At 40.3% G+C, this 15,440-nt stretch overlaps 1 protein-coding gene across 1 annotated transcript; it reads right to left on the bottom strand.

Annotated features, from left to right (window-relative positions):
* Positions 1–143: 143 nt before the first annotated feature.
* Positions 144–4,723, bottom strand: LOC131225798 (1,4-dihydroxy-2-naphthoyl-CoA thioesterase 1-like). Its single transcript, XM_058221392.1, has 3 exons — positions 4,410–4,723; positions 4,117–4,308; positions 144–831 (listed from the first exon to the last, which is right to left on the bottom strand). Exons 1-3 carry the CDS (start codon positions 4,530–4,532, stop codon positions 679–681), a joined length of 468 nt encoding a protein of 155 aa, XP_058077375.1. The 5' UTR covers positions 4,533–4,723; the 3' UTR covers positions 144–678.
* Between the last annotated feature and the right edge of the window lie 10,717 nt (positions 4,724–15,440).

Here is a 15,440-nt window from a genome sequence, read left to right as displayed (position 1 = left end):
TTTCAGCGAGGATGTTTTCCAGTATACATCTCGACTTATTGCTATAGGGTAGGGTGAGATCAATTATCCAAACTGTTCACATGATGGGTCTCACCTTAGATAGGGGATAAACATTTATAAATTTTTTTTAAAAAAACCAACTCTAAGATAGGAACATTTCAACCATTGATCATTTGCATATTTTTCTTTGAATATGAACAGTCTCCTAAACATTTGAATAATCAAATGGTTTAAATATTTCAATCTAAGATTTTTCCTTAAGTGTGTCCCCCAATCCATGGTGGGGTCCATCATATAAACCGCTTGGGCCATCCTAACTTTCGCTACAGCAATATGTCCAGATGTATTCTAGCAAACCTCTTTAGCCAGTGAAGATTTCAAGCTTCTTCTCAGTTAACCACATTTATTTGCAATCAACTCCAATTATGTTTGCAAACTGCCACTAAAATTTCCAGAAAGCGCGAATCACCAATGCATATTTCATATCCCAACCATGGGTGGGCCAAATTCATGTTGTAGCATGTGTGTGGGAGAATGTCTTGATCTATTTACATTGCACTCAATTGCAGAAGTGGTATCTTCCATGGCTTGGATAGATGATGTGCATGTATAAATGCATGCGTGAACACAGGTTAGTCTTGACCTGATCAGAGCATACCGGCGGGATTTCCACACCACTCATAGTTTGGCGTGCTTTTTTAGAGCATCCCCAGCATTCATCGCCGTCTCTGGCACAGGCATGTTCGAGAGGAGCGTCACCCTGGATGAGGATATCAAGACCTTGTTCTCTGATGATGATGGATTGCTTCTCCAAAGTTTCACCTCCCACACCTTCACATCAGTAATTACTGATTATTGCATCCAAAAATTTAATTTATCATAAACAATCTATGTATTAAATGGAAGTAGGCAGGGTTGAAAGTTTGGGCCACACCCATCTACATGGTGTCCCATCAGATCAACAGTCTAGATGACTGTCCTGAAAGGGTCCCACTTGTAGATGAAATATTGGGAGCCTCCATTCAGTATCCCCATTACTCTCTCCTAACAATTGATGCAGAGGAAACAAGTTTTCTCAACAGTAACAGCTACAACACATTCTCCAACTCTAAAAACTGCAGACCATTGTCATGCTGTAATGCATCTGGTTGTATTGATGTCCGGACTTCATCTTTTGGATCTTGGGTTATCTTTCCATGATCCAATCTTTTATATGATTGGCCTTAAAATGGATGGGGAATATCCATAAACCAGAAACTCTTATAATGGAAATATTCCAAAATGATGACTTTGCTATCTTTAGGTTGATAATTCATTGAGTGGAAAGATGAACCCCATAGAGTTCAAACTGGGTGGAAGAAATGGAGATGTTCATTTACCAAATCAAACTAAAGACCAACCATTCTTTATAGGATAGAATGTTGGGCAGTTAAGAAACAACATGTTCATATGATGAGTGTAGGTGAAATGAGGACGTTGAAATGGATGATGGGTGGCAAGACAATAAAGGATAGAATTAGAAATGAATGAATTCGAGGGAACTTAAGAACAAAGTGATGCAGGACAACTAATCACTTGTTCTAAAAGCTCAAACTGATAGACCATGGCGAATCAATCCCTTTATCTCTAGCCCATGCCCACATCGCATGGATTAGGACCTTGGCCGAACTCCCCTCGTGGGCCCTACTTCACATGGGTTCTGCCTCACACGAGCCACTCACCTCACAAGGGTGGGGCCCACCGCACATGAGCTACCCACCTCACACGGGCCACCCCACTCGAGCCCGGTGTGAAAATGCCCCTACATTACGGAGCCAATGGGTAATAAGACAAGGAGAAGTAGACTTCAGTGGTTTGTTCATGTGTAGGGGAATTCAACATATGGCCTTGCTCATTATGGAACCTGAGACTTGCAGGCAACTGCGACCTTGCGCTTGCCGGCAAGTAGACTTACCATACCCTACTTTGCCAGCCTTCTTATTTTGGTAAGGTGTGAACTTGGGAGGAAACTAGAATAGGTGCTTGCTAGGACATCCCTGTACATTCAAGGCTAATCTGACCAACTGTTTCAAGGTCACTGAGCCCAATAGAACTATAACTTACACTTCTTAAGGCCCCGGGACTCTACATGAATCCTCTTTGTAGTGGGAAAATGTTGGAAATGGGGAGGGTCTTTAAAGCCCAAATCCGATTCACATAGGCATCAGCATCTCTATCTGTTTCTAAGCCCAAACCTGACTTGAAGGTGGGCCTTAAAAGGCTAACAGGGTGAATGACAGAAGCAAGAAAGTCAGACCAGGATGAAATCTGGTCAAAACCTTTCAGCCCGAGCGTGGAGCCAAATGGGGTGCTCTTGGGCTGGTGGTTAGTCTTATACAGACCATCAAAATCATGTTTTTTATTTTTATTTTTTAATTTTTATTTTACAAGAATATATGGAGCCCAGCATGTTGGGAAATATAGGAGTAGAACGTTCTCTTAATAATATAATTATTAGCAGTATTTGGTTGTGGGTCATTAAGATGGTGCATATCTCTAAAGTCAATCGAACCATCCAATTCAATAGGTTTGAGACGTATGGCTAATGGTGGTGTTTTGACTCGGCAACACAAACAACTTGGGCAGTCTTGAGTTGAGTCATGAGTCGATCAGCCGAGTTGGTGGTTGACTTGAACTTTGGACAACTAGATCCAAGGGACTCGGTCGGATTTTTATCGACCCCTCCAGTGCTGGCCTGGGTAATTTAAAAGATATGTAGGCTTCACTAGGATGTGTGTGTTTTATCGATACTGTTGGTACAGGGAGATGTGATGATGTGAACACCGTCTTCCTTAGCGGATAACGACGAATCCATAGAGCTCTCTAGACTTCTCAAAGAACTTCCTCGAATTCTCTAGACTTCTCAAAGAACTTCCTCGAATCAACGAGGGATAAGAATAGTTCATAATAAATTTGGAATAACTTTATTGATGATAAAAAAAAATGAAATTACAACTCTTTAAATAAGGAACTCAAACCTAGATTGGAGTTTAGACTTAGACTCCAGCTCAAACATCTTAAAAACATGACTTATTATAAATAATAAACTTACTATTTATAAACAACCTCTATTCCTCTCAAATTTTGTGGTTTTTGGCCAAAAATAGTAAGTATCGAATTTGGCCCAACTGTTTTACTCTCCTAACTTTTCTAACCACTTTTCATGTCGGGCACGACTTTTACAACTCAAAGAATCAAAAGTTATACTCAACTAAAACTCGTTATTTATAGTTAAAAAGAAACTAAATGAGACTTTTGACTGTTGGTTTGATGGAATCTTACAAATCCGGCGTGGGAGACCCAGCATCACGGCTTTGGTTGGCTTAGGTAGGTCCGCCTACCCCAAAATCATATATAATATATCGAAAAACTCGTCCTAATTTGCGAGATAGACTGATTTAAGGTCTGATGGTCCAGATAATTTCCACCTCTGATCAGGCCTTCTCTGATCCATCCTTACCATGAAAGTGTCTGTGTCCTGCTCTACATCAGTCGTCCATCCACATTTCCATCTAATTTTAATTTTTAGGCAGATTCTAATCTCAGGTGGACCTCGTCACAACAAACAGTGGTGATTGAACGTCCACCATTAAAAACTTCTTTGGTACCACCAAAGTTTTGAATCAAGCTTATATTTGTGTTTTCCCTTCATCTTGGTCTGTGTGACTTAATCAGAAGGTTGGATGGCAAATAAGAATTATAATGGGCATTAGGAAGTTTTTAATGGTGGGTGTTCAATCACCACTTTCCTGTGGTGTGGACCATCAGAGACTTGGATTTTCTTTATTTTTGAACTCATGTCTTAAAATGAGCTGGAAATATGGATGGACGGCATGGATAATATACATACATCATGGTGGAGCCCACGGAGGACTGACCAGTACTAAAGGTTGGTAATGGCAAGGCATTAGGCAAGCTGCTTCATATCCAAGTGGCCATCTATTCTCAATACTGACAAGTGGTGCTGAACCGGATCCAACTCGAAAGTCATTAATCAAAATCACTATAAGATTTTATTTTATTTAAAAAAAAAAAAAAAAAACTTAAGAGTTAGTAAAAGTCAAATGAAATGCTAACCTGCATGGTCCTGCCAACTTTGATTGGATGTGCTTCTGCCACAATATCATCTCCAAGCTTAGAGGATTGGAGGTGATTGATACTGAGCTGTACTCCAGCAACCCTCTTGAACCCAGATGCCATGTGGGCCCCCATGCTTGCTAGGGCCTCTGAGATGAGGGCTGATACGCCTCCATGTAATACCTTAAAAGGCTGATCATGACCATCCAACCGATCAATGGATGAAAATTAAAAAATAAAAATAAAAATAGAGGAGACGCATGTTATAGCTGTGGTTGAAAGATATATGGTACCTGGCAGCATATCGCAGTCACCTTCAGCCGTCCGGTGACCCTTGTCGGTGATAATTCATCGATCTCAAAGCCTAGCGAATGGAGGAGTGGATCGAGGGACGCTGTCTTCGACGCTGATTCCATCTCTTTGAGATTCTTGGGATCTCTTTATTTCTATCTCTCTTCTTCTCTTTCTTGGGGAAAGAATTGTTGGGATCTCTTTTTATATCTTTCTTACTCTTTGGGATTGTTGAGATTGATACTCTCTCTCTAAGATTGTAGGGATTTCTCCCTCTTTTTATTTCTCTTCCTTTAGAACTGTTGGGTTATCTCCCCCTTTATAATCCTCTTTCTTCTTTCCTGTGTCTCTCTCATGCTGTTGGCTTTACAAAGCCTTAGAACCGCACACACCACAAAGCTATAAAAATAAAAACCTTTTTTATTTATTATTATTATTTTTTTTTGCTTTTCACTTGCTGCACTGTTGCTGCACACACTTGCTGTAATCGGCTACACAATGTGCCTCTTATAGGCTATTGCACCTAATGTGAAATACCTAATATGCCCTCATTCTATACCATTAACTACATTTAATCCATCAGCTTCAAACGTTTGGAAATCCACCAGCCACAACACGTGCAAAATGTAGAAATTCCAATAACCATAACGTGTGGCTGTTTCAAATGCCATGAAAACTTTAGCATATGAGCCGTTCATTTGGTTTGGACGTTTCAACACTCCCCTTCAAACCAAAACAGGCTTCATTCCAAGCATCGATCTTAGTTGTCTGAAAGTATCAGTCGGTAATGCCTTGGTGAATATGTCCGCAACTTGTTTAGTGGTGTGACAGTACTCCAATTTCACCATTTTCTGTTTTACTTGATCTCTTAAGAAGTGATACCTAGTATCAATGTGCTTGCTCCTTCCATGCTGCACCGGATTTTTGGCAAGTTCGATTGCCGACTTATTATCCACATATATAATGGTGGATTCCTCCTATGGATGTTTCAGCTCTTTTAGCATGTTCTTCAACCATATTGCTTCACAGACTGTTGACAATGCTGCCACGTACTTTGCTTCACATGTGGACAAAACGGCAACACTTTGCTTCTTTGAGTTCCATGTGAAAGCAGTTGATCTAAGATAGAAAACATATCCCGTGGTGTTTTTCTTTTCATCTTGGTCACCTCCCCAATCACTATCTGAGTATCCATACAGTATTGCTTCATCTTCGTATGGATAGAAAAGACCAAATTCCATCGTTCCTTTGACGTACCTGAGGATTCTTTTTGCAGCTAGCCAGTGTGATTCTTTTGGCACTTCCATGTACCTGCTTAGAAGTCCAATACTGTAGACGATATTTGGCCTTGTGATTGTGAGATATCTTAAGCTTCCAATCAAACTCTTAAATAGAGTCGAGTCCACGCTTCTTCCTCCTTCTTTTGTCAACTTCAGGTCCGTTGCTACAGGCGTGTTCACGGCATTACAGTCTGCCATCTTGAACTTTTTAAGCAACTCCTTGGCATATTTTTTCTATGATATATAAATGCCGCCGACTTGTTGTTTTACTTTGATGCCCAAGAAGAAGGACATCAATCCACCATCAGTCATCTCGAATTCATTGAACATAGCATGCTTGAATTCTTCAAACATTACCTGACTGTTTCCTGTGAACAGCAGATCATCAACATATAGGCATGCTATGATGATGTCGCCATGAGCATTTTTCTTGATGTAGACTGCATGCTCATATGGACATTGGGTGAAGCCGTTCTCTTGAAGATAGTTGTCGATGCGTGCATTTCAGGCACGAGGAACCTGCTTCAACCCATAATGGGTTTTCTTCAGTCGATACACTTTGTGTTCCTCCCCTTGAACAACAAAACCTTTAGGCTGGTCAACATAGACATCTTCTTCCAGAATTCCATTCGGGAATGCAGATTTCACATCTAGTTGCTAAATCATCCAACTATAATGGGCTGCAAGGGAGATAATCATCCTTACAGTGTCAAGGCGAGCAACATGAGCGAAGACTTCTTCATAATCCACCCCGTATTTCTATTTGTAACCCTTTGCTACGAGCCTTGCCTTGTAACGATTTATTTCACCATCAGTATTTCGCTTGATCTTATACACCCATTTGACGCCAATAGTTCTTTGGCCTTGAGGAAGTAAAGTCAGATCCCATGTACTGTTCTTCTCAATGGCCTGGATCTCCTCTTCCATAGCCGTCCTCCAGCATTCTTCTTCTACGGCCTCCTCAAATGTAAGAGACTCGTGGTCCGCATACAAGCAAAACAAATTTACTTCCTCAATTTCGGCGTAGATATCGTTTAGGCTCCTCATTTTGATAGGAGTCAAGGGTGAAGGAGAACTGGATGATGACGTGCTGGCTGAATTTTGATTTGTTGGAATACTTCTAGAGGAGATGGAACGTATCGCTGGACTTCTGCTTGCAGACGTTTCGGCGGAAGAGGGTATTGCAGGTGTCTGCTCTTGGTTCTCATGCTTCTCTTCTTCATGTTCTTCAACCGTGACTTGATTTTCTTTGGCTGAATCTTCCTCGTTCCATTTCCAGGCATCTTCCTCGCAGAATACTACATCTTTACTCACCACTACTTTATTGGTTAGTGGGTTGTAAAGCTTGTACACCTTCGATACTTCACTGTAGCCGACGAAGATGCACTTCTCGCCACGATCATCAAGCTTTTTCCTTCTCGCTTCTGGAACTTGAGCCTAGGTGACACACCCAAAGATCCTTAGGTGCGCCACGCTTGGTTTGTAACCACTCCATGCCTCCTGTGGTGTCATATTTTTTACGCTCTTGGTTGGACACCGATTGAGCAAGTAGGCAATACATGCAACTGCCTCTGCTTAGAAGCTTTTTGGCATTCCTTTCTCTTTGAGCATAGTTCTTGTCATGTCGAGGATGGTGCGGTTCTTTCGTTCCGCAATGCCATTCTGCTGTGGTGTGTAGGCTGCGGTTTGCTGTTGGTTGATTCCTTGATCCCTACAATACTCTCGAAAGGCATTTGAGGTGTACTCTCTACCTCTATCAGATCTAAGGGTTTTGATTTTAAGACCACTTTCTATTTCAACAAGGGCCTTAAAATTTTTAAAAATAGTAAAAGCAGCAGACTTTTCTTTGATTACATATACCCACAATTTTCTACTGAAATCGTTAATGAAGGTAATAAAGTATTTATTGCTTCCAAGAGAGATTGGCTCCAATGGTCCACAGATGTCAGTGTGAACCAACTGCAATGGTTCTCTTGCTCTTCGGGATACTCTACTCGGAAAGGAGTTCCTTTGTTGCTTGCCGAGTGTGCACACCTCACACACATGTTCTGGAGCTTCAATAGCCGGCAAGCCATGCACAATACTTGATGAGGACAAGAGTTTAAGGCAACTGAAATGGAGATGCCTAAAGCGAAGATGCAATCTCCATGAATCATTCTTCACAAGTCCATAGAGACACTTCTCAGCTTTTGTGTTAATATGGAGCAGAAACATGCGATTCTTTGCCATATGGACTTGAGCCACAAGTCTCCCGTGTGCATCTCTTATAGAGAGAGAATTGTTTTCTATGTGTATGACATACCCCTTCTCAAGGATATTACTTTTCATGTTTGGTACGTAATACACATTGGAGATAAAATTCGTCACACCATTCTTCTGATAGATTTTAACTTTTCCTTTACCTTTCACAGGAACTTTTGATGAGTCTCCTAGACTCACATTGCCACGATCATTTTCCGCCAGTTCCACGAACAATTCCTTCTTTCCACACATGTGGTTACTTGCACCAGAGTCGAGATACCACACGTCATGTTGATCACATGCTTCTTCTTGTGTAAGAAGAATTGTGGAGTCTTCTTTTTCATGATTTGATGCTTCTGCATAATTAGAATGCTCATCTTGATCCACTGGTTTGCCCTAGCAGTCTGAAGCATAATGATTGAACTTGTTGCAATTGTAACGTTGAATATTTTTTGTATTTCCATGTCCACGCATGGATTGTCCTCTACCATTTCCTCTTCCATGGAAATTGGTAATCTTTTGGTGATTTTGTGATTGGCTTGGATAATATCCACGCCCTCTGCGTCTTGCACGATTGCTAGTGCCACGACCCCCTCGTTGTGTATGACCATTCTTTTATTCATTTAGAGTCAACTTAGACTCATGTTCAAGCATTGAACCCGCATTCTTTTGCATTCGTTGCTCATGTACTTGCAACGAGCCCATCAGTTCTTCAATGGACAGATTTTCCAAGTCTTTTGATTCTTCTATGGCAACAACCACATGCTCAAATTTGGTTGTGAGGGATTGAAGTACTTTTTCAACAACCCGTACATCTTCGATCTTTTCACCATTTCTTTTCAAGTTGTTAACAATAACAAGTAACCTTGAAAAAAAGTCAGAAATGATCTCACCTTCCTTCATGTGTGAGGTCTCGAATTCGGCTCTAAAAGTTTGGAGACGAACCTTCTTCACACGATCAACTTCTTTGAAGATTATGTTAAGAATCTTCCATGCTTGCTTGCATGTTGTCGCTTCAGTGATCCGTTCAAAGGTAGACTCATCCAACCCTTGATAGACAAGAAATAGAGCCTTCTTGTCCTTCTTTCTTTGATCTTTGAGGACCGCCCTTTGATCAACGGTATATAGAGCTTCTTCTTCCGTTGTGGGTTCTACATACCCATCATTGACGATATCCCATAGATCTTGGGATCCAAACAAAGCCTTCATCGGATGCACCAGTTTTCATAGTTATCCTTAGATAACTTTGGAATCTGTGGCTGGATGGACGCCATCACTTTTTCACACTTCGGATCAACAACGCCTTTTTCTTGGTGTAGCAGTGGCAATACCTTGATCACACGATCTGAGCCTTCAAATGATACCTAGTCCCACAGGATTGTCTCGCTCTGATACCAGTTTGTTGGCTTTACAAAGCCTTAGAACCGTACATACCACAAAGCTATAAAAATAAAAACCTTTTTTATTTAATTTAATTTAATTTTTTTTTTTGCTTTTCACTTACTGCACTGTTGCTGTACACACTTGCTGTAATCGGCTACACAATGAGCCTCTTACGGGCTTTTGCACCTAATGTGAAATACCTAATATGCGCTCATTCTATACCATTAACTACATTTAATCCATCAGTTTCAAACGTTTGGAAATCCACCAACCACAACACGTGCAAAATGTGGAAATTCCAATAACCATAACGTGTGGCTGTTTCAAATGCCATGAAAACTGTAGCATCTGAACCGTCCATTTGGTTTGGACGTTTCAACACATGCGTGGTCCCTCTCTCTCTCTCTCTCTCTCTCTCTCTCTCTCATGCGTGGGCCACAAACGTGCCCCTCGTACCTGGACTTATGGCGTAGGGTACTTTCTCTCTCTCTCTCTCTCTCTCTCTCATGCGTGGGCCACAAACGTGCTCCTCGTACCTGGACTTCTGGCGTAGGGTAGTTTTAGCATTTACGTTCCTTAGCCCAAAGTTCTTCCCACCCAGTCCATTCAAAAGATGGGCCATACATGCACCTACCACCCTGTTTTGTTTTTTATTTTTCAATGATGGGATGTTAGGAAAACCGTCCACATTGGGGTGGGATACATCTGTCTGTAATCAAATTGCAAGTAATCAAATTACATACATTGTTTGGATGGGTATATTTATCTATAATCAAAGTGTAGGCTGTAATCTAATTACAACTTTTAGTTGTGATTTAAAATATGAGAAAAAGTCATATCTTAAATTACAGGTAAAGAATTTCAGGTAACAACTATAATTTTAAAAATATTTTAAAGCAGGAAGAGTTGCGGATTCTCCATCTTTCTCTCTGTTGCTGTAACTAGGGTTGAAATTTCTCATATAGTAGGATGTTGTTAAACTTTAATGCTATATCTGAATTGGTGGGTTCACTTCTATGGCACATCAAATGATTTGTTTATTGTAAAAGTTGGTCTCATGCTTTATCAATTGAACTATCCCAACGATATATCTTACATAAATATTTTATGTCATTTAACTATTTCTAAAGGATTTACCATTCCAAACTCTATTGTAAGTGAATACCTAAATAAATGCTATAAACAAATTTCAAGTTATCCGCACACAAATAAGTATTTTCTTGTAATCAAATTACAGTTTAAAGCCAAATAAAACTACAAATAAACACTTCTTATAATCAAATTACTTGTAATGGAATTATAACTTAATAAGTTTATAAGCATCCAAACACCCTCTTATGAAAATGGATGGTTTCATATTAGATAGAGCACACGTATATGTTGGAAAAGCTACATGGGTTTGCTATAATGTATGTGTTTTATCCATGCGGTGCATCAATTTTTATAGCTCATTTTTGTACATGAGCTAAAAAATGAGTTAGATACAAATCTCACATGGACCACACCATAGGAAATGGTGGTGATTGAATGGTCACCATTAAAATGTGCTTGGGGCTCGCTGAAATGCTTATTTCCCATCCAATCTACTGATTCGGTCAAAGACCTGGATGAAGGAAAAATAGAAATATCAGCTTGGTCCAAAACTTTTGTGCCCCAAATGTTTTTAGTGGTGGGCATTCAATCACCACTATTTCCTCTGGTGTGGTCCACCTAAGACTTGGATCTATCTCGTTTTTTGCATAAAGCATTGAAATAAGCTTGCACAATGGATGGACCGCATGGATAAAACACATACATCATTGTGGGACCCACAGCACCTACCAATACTGGAAGGGTCACTACGGAATCCAAGCCCCATTTTGATACATCGCTTGTTCACAGCGTGTACCATCTGCCGTGATGTCTGACATGTGATCCACTCACTAACATAATCATAGCCTTATATTATGCATGGGATGTAATAAAAAAAATGATAACTAATCTTATATTATCCATGGGTTGTAATAAAAAATTATAATGGTACAACGATGGTAGGTATGCCTATGCATATATCTATATATTATATATATTATATCTAATTGCATTAATTTTGGAATTTTATCCTTACAAGTGACAGCTCAGTTTTATAAGAGCCATGAATCATGTAGCTGAAGTTCTCTTTATTTCTTCTTTTAATCCATGTAAGCTGCATTGACCTGTCAACCTTTTTAGGTGTGACCTTATGATTAAGTAAAGCATTATCAGAAGCTATGTAGAAATTTATGGCTTGCTTGCAATTCAGATCAGGTGGTATGAAATTGCACTAGCGACATGTCAACTTATAAATAATTAGGTATTTTGTGACAAGTTATTAGATCATTACAAATGATTGAGTCATTGGCGACAGGTTAACGTTTTCATCGTTAAATAAAATTTGTGACACAATATTTGTAATAAAATTAACGACTAGCAACAGTCGTCGCAAAATTCTTTTAGTGACGAGTTTAGGGTTTTTAACTATGAGTTGACTTGTCACAAAAAAACTAATTATTATAGTACCATGCCAATTTTAACATTTGGAAATGATTGAAAGAATTGAATTAATCTATATCCCATATCAATCGGTCCCAACAATAGATACATCCCCTACAATTGTGGACCTTACGGTAGGTGCATATCTTTTGCTCATGCAATCCATTCATATACACCTAAGTTAAACATACTAACAAGGGGCTGGCATTTGTTGTAAAAGCTAGTGTGTTGATTAGATATATAACTATAAGATTTGACTGTCAAAATACCATGTGTTTCCATACATGTAATCATTGTGCAATATTGATGTTACTTGGCTCTAATGTAATTCCATACCATTTAATCCAAAGTTCCAAATAGCCTTAATGATTATGTGACATAGCTTAGATTAGGTTATTTACTTAAAAACTAGTAGGATGGAGGACTTGTATGGGCCATAGCAAAGAAAATACTAAGAATCGGTCGCTCACCGGTCTCCTCTTTTTCTCGCCCCCTCATCTGCATTTCATTCGTACCCTTAACTGTCTAACAATGTTCCACTAATCTAATAGGCCAATGATCAAATAATCATAATTTCCTTTTATACACGGACCATTTAGACGGTTTCGTTTGAATTACTTATATTCTAAGTACGCAACATCCAAGTGCCCGTGTATCATCCATGACATTCTTCTAGAGTATCAAAGGTTTTCTCTTTTAAGTTTGCTCATGCTAGAAAGAAAGGCCTCTTTTTTGTAACACGCAATAATAGTACAAGTCAGGGCAACCTTTGGATTAAAGTAGCCCATTGATCTTGTGGGCCATTTCATGTGTGATGGCCAGTGCCTCGTTATCACTCCTACCTAATTATCCTACCCATCTGATTATATTGGAAATTACAGTAGATTTAATGGGACCGATCGAATGGTTAGGAACAAAGGAGATTGCAAGGCTGTTTACCATCCATTGTATGGTCCACCACAGGAGTGATTTGGATCACAAAAAAGATAGGGTCCACATGAAAGTGTGTTGCTCAATAATCCAATCCTTTTCCTTCTTAAGTAAACCAACATTTATTAATTGTGGCAATCCATCCATCATAAAGGAGGGCGTACACCTATATCAATCCAGACCGTCAAATCATGTTCTTCAATGCCGATGGTTCATAGCATGAATATCACACTGACCCAATAATCCTAACCATCCAAGTCATGGCCAGTAAATAGATGATGTGGACTGACGTGCCTCGTGACGTATACGGTGAGTGAATTGCCACAATTTCATTCCATTTGAATGGGTCATGATCTGACAATATGGCCATTATTAATGTCTTTAAAATTCCAGCAAATACATGGACCATTAAATAATTTCTCAGCCCATTGCGGGTAGGTGGGCTGGGATTGATTGGGACATATATTACATAAGATTTGATACTCTGTAAGTGTGTGATGATCCATACACATGCACTAAGAGATTAACCATGCACCATACATGTTCCAAAAATTGAACGGTCCAAATTGTTATCCTCGCTGAGATGGGTCATAATTCTAACTGATTGATTGGTGGACATAACGAATGGTTAAAGCAAACACAATCAATGGGCTCAATTTAACTAACGGATCGTCACTAATTTAAAGGTCACGACGGTCTATTCAATCCTGGCGATATGGCCCATCTACAATGGGACCCTCTATTTAAACGGTTTGGATTTGTCACACGTATGGCATGTGTGCCACGGCCGAGTGCATGCCCATGTGGTGGGCATATCAACTAACTCATCCGGCATTTTTTCCACGGAAGGAGTTAGGTGGGCCTTTTTTGTTTACGAAAGCGATGGAATGGAGTAGTTAGAGTGGGAATTCACACGCGAGCGGCCGTTAGGATCCTGATCCATCAGCACGTGAAAACGTGAAACGTGTGTGGGATCCGGCCATGGGCCCCAGTGTGAATGCTGTGGGGCACAAAAGCTAGGCTGGTTGGGCCATTAGGTGGGCCTCATGCATGTGAAAAAAGGAATTTGATGAAAGGTTGATCTTTGAAATTCATCAGCTGGGCCCACCTTGTATGTTCCATGGTCCGATCATCAGGTGGGCCGTGTTGAATTTGGATGGATGGTCACTAATTTATAACTAGGCTGATTTCGGTATCACGAAATCAGATGGACGGAGTGGATTTGTCACGAAAATCTATTTGGCCCTCTGGTCACACCTAATCCCCTCCCGGATATATGTAGTACCCTCGTTGTCGTTGCGCTTTCTCCCGGCCGTCTCTCACCACGAACGGGCAGTTCCGTTGCCGGGCCCACTGTTATGTATCTGTTTATCCACGCCGTCCATCCCTTCTCTCATATCATTCTAATTTATGAAAACAAAAATGAGGCAGATCTAACGATCAAGTGGACCACACCATATATGACTCTTGCATTTAATGCTTTGTGCACTAAATGCAACCCAAGCTTATTATTTGGTGTGGTACCCTTTAGCGTTGTATCTTCTCATTTTTTCTGTACATACTTTAAAATTATCTGATAGAAGGGATGGACGGCGTGGATAAACCGATAAATCACGGTGGGGCCGCCCGCAGAACTGCCCGTTCGTGCCTAGAGACGGGCGGGGGTGGGACGCAATCCCCGTCCGAGAGGATGGATATTTTCGTAATTTGGTCAAATATTCTTGTAAATCGAGCAAAAAGGATTGACGGCGATGGAAGTGGATTGCGTCCGAACCTCGGTGGGATCAATAAGCCGTACGACCAGAGCGCTTGTGGTTCCAACGTGATGTATTTGTTTATCCACGCTGTCCATACAGTTTCTAAGATAATTTTAATATATAAGATAAATAATGAAGAAGATCCAACGCTCAAGTGAACCACACCAAATAGTGAGTTTGGGTTGAATTACTGCACAAAAAATTAAACGCAAGAATCATCTCTGGTGTGTTCCAATTGAGCGTTGTGTCTGCATCATTTTTAGGACCACATATTAAAATGATACGAGAAAATGGATGTACGGTGTGGATAAACCGATACATCACGTTGGGCCCCACATGAGACTTGGTCACACGGCTTATTGGCCCATCCAGGTTTGGACACAATCCCGTTCCGACGGCGATAAGCATGTGCCGATGGTTGGTCAGTCTTACATGGGTTAGTGGGTGGCTGTATGTCTCACTATGGTGCACTTATTTTATATCCATGCCGCTCATTCGTGTTGCCAGCTCATTTTAGGTTACGAGACCAAAAGTAAAGTGAATTCAAATATCAGGTGAATCACAGTATTAATTGAATGCCTACCGTTGAAAACCTTTTGGGACCATAAAGTTTTTAAAACAAACTAATACTTAGAGTTTGCTCTTCATCTAAATTTGTGTGACATTATCAACGGATGGATGGCAAATAAACATTACAGTGGGCCATAGGAAGTTTTTTAGGGTGGGGTTCAATCAACATAGTTTCTTATGGTGTGGTCCACCTGAGATTTGGATCTGATCCCTAAAATGAGCTGGAAAAACGGATGAGTAATTTATGACTGTACGACCCATTTATGGCCCAATTAGGAGACTAAGCCCACCTCATTTTCCTTTGCGAGAATACGCCCCAGCTGTACGGACGCCTTTCCAAAGGTCGAAAATGCCCCTCCTT

Source organism: Magnolia sinica, chromosome 14 (genome assembly GCF_029962835.1).
Source record: "Magnolia sinica isolate HGM2019 chromosome 14, MsV1, whole genome shotgun sequence".
NCBI classification, from domain to species: domain Eukaryota; kingdom Viridiplantae; phylum Streptophyta; class Magnoliopsida; order Magnoliales; family Magnoliaceae; genus Magnolia; species Magnolia sinica.
Note: the sequence above shows the minus strand (reverse complement) of the source record. Positions and strands in the feature narration are given on the sequence as shown.

Coding starts and splice junctions, on each gene's coding strand:
- LOC131225798 (XM_058221392.1), bottom strand. CDS start 4,532: ATGGAATCAGCGTCGAAGACAGCGTCCCTCGATCCACTCCTCCATTCG. Junction 4,309..4,409: donor TGACTGCGATATGCTGCCAG/GTACCATATATC, acceptor GGTCATGATCAG/CCTTTTAAGGTATTACATGG. Junction 832..4,116: donor AAGTTGGCAGGACCATGCAG/GTTAGCATTTCA, acceptor ACTGATGTGAAG/GTGTGGGAGGTGAAACTTTG.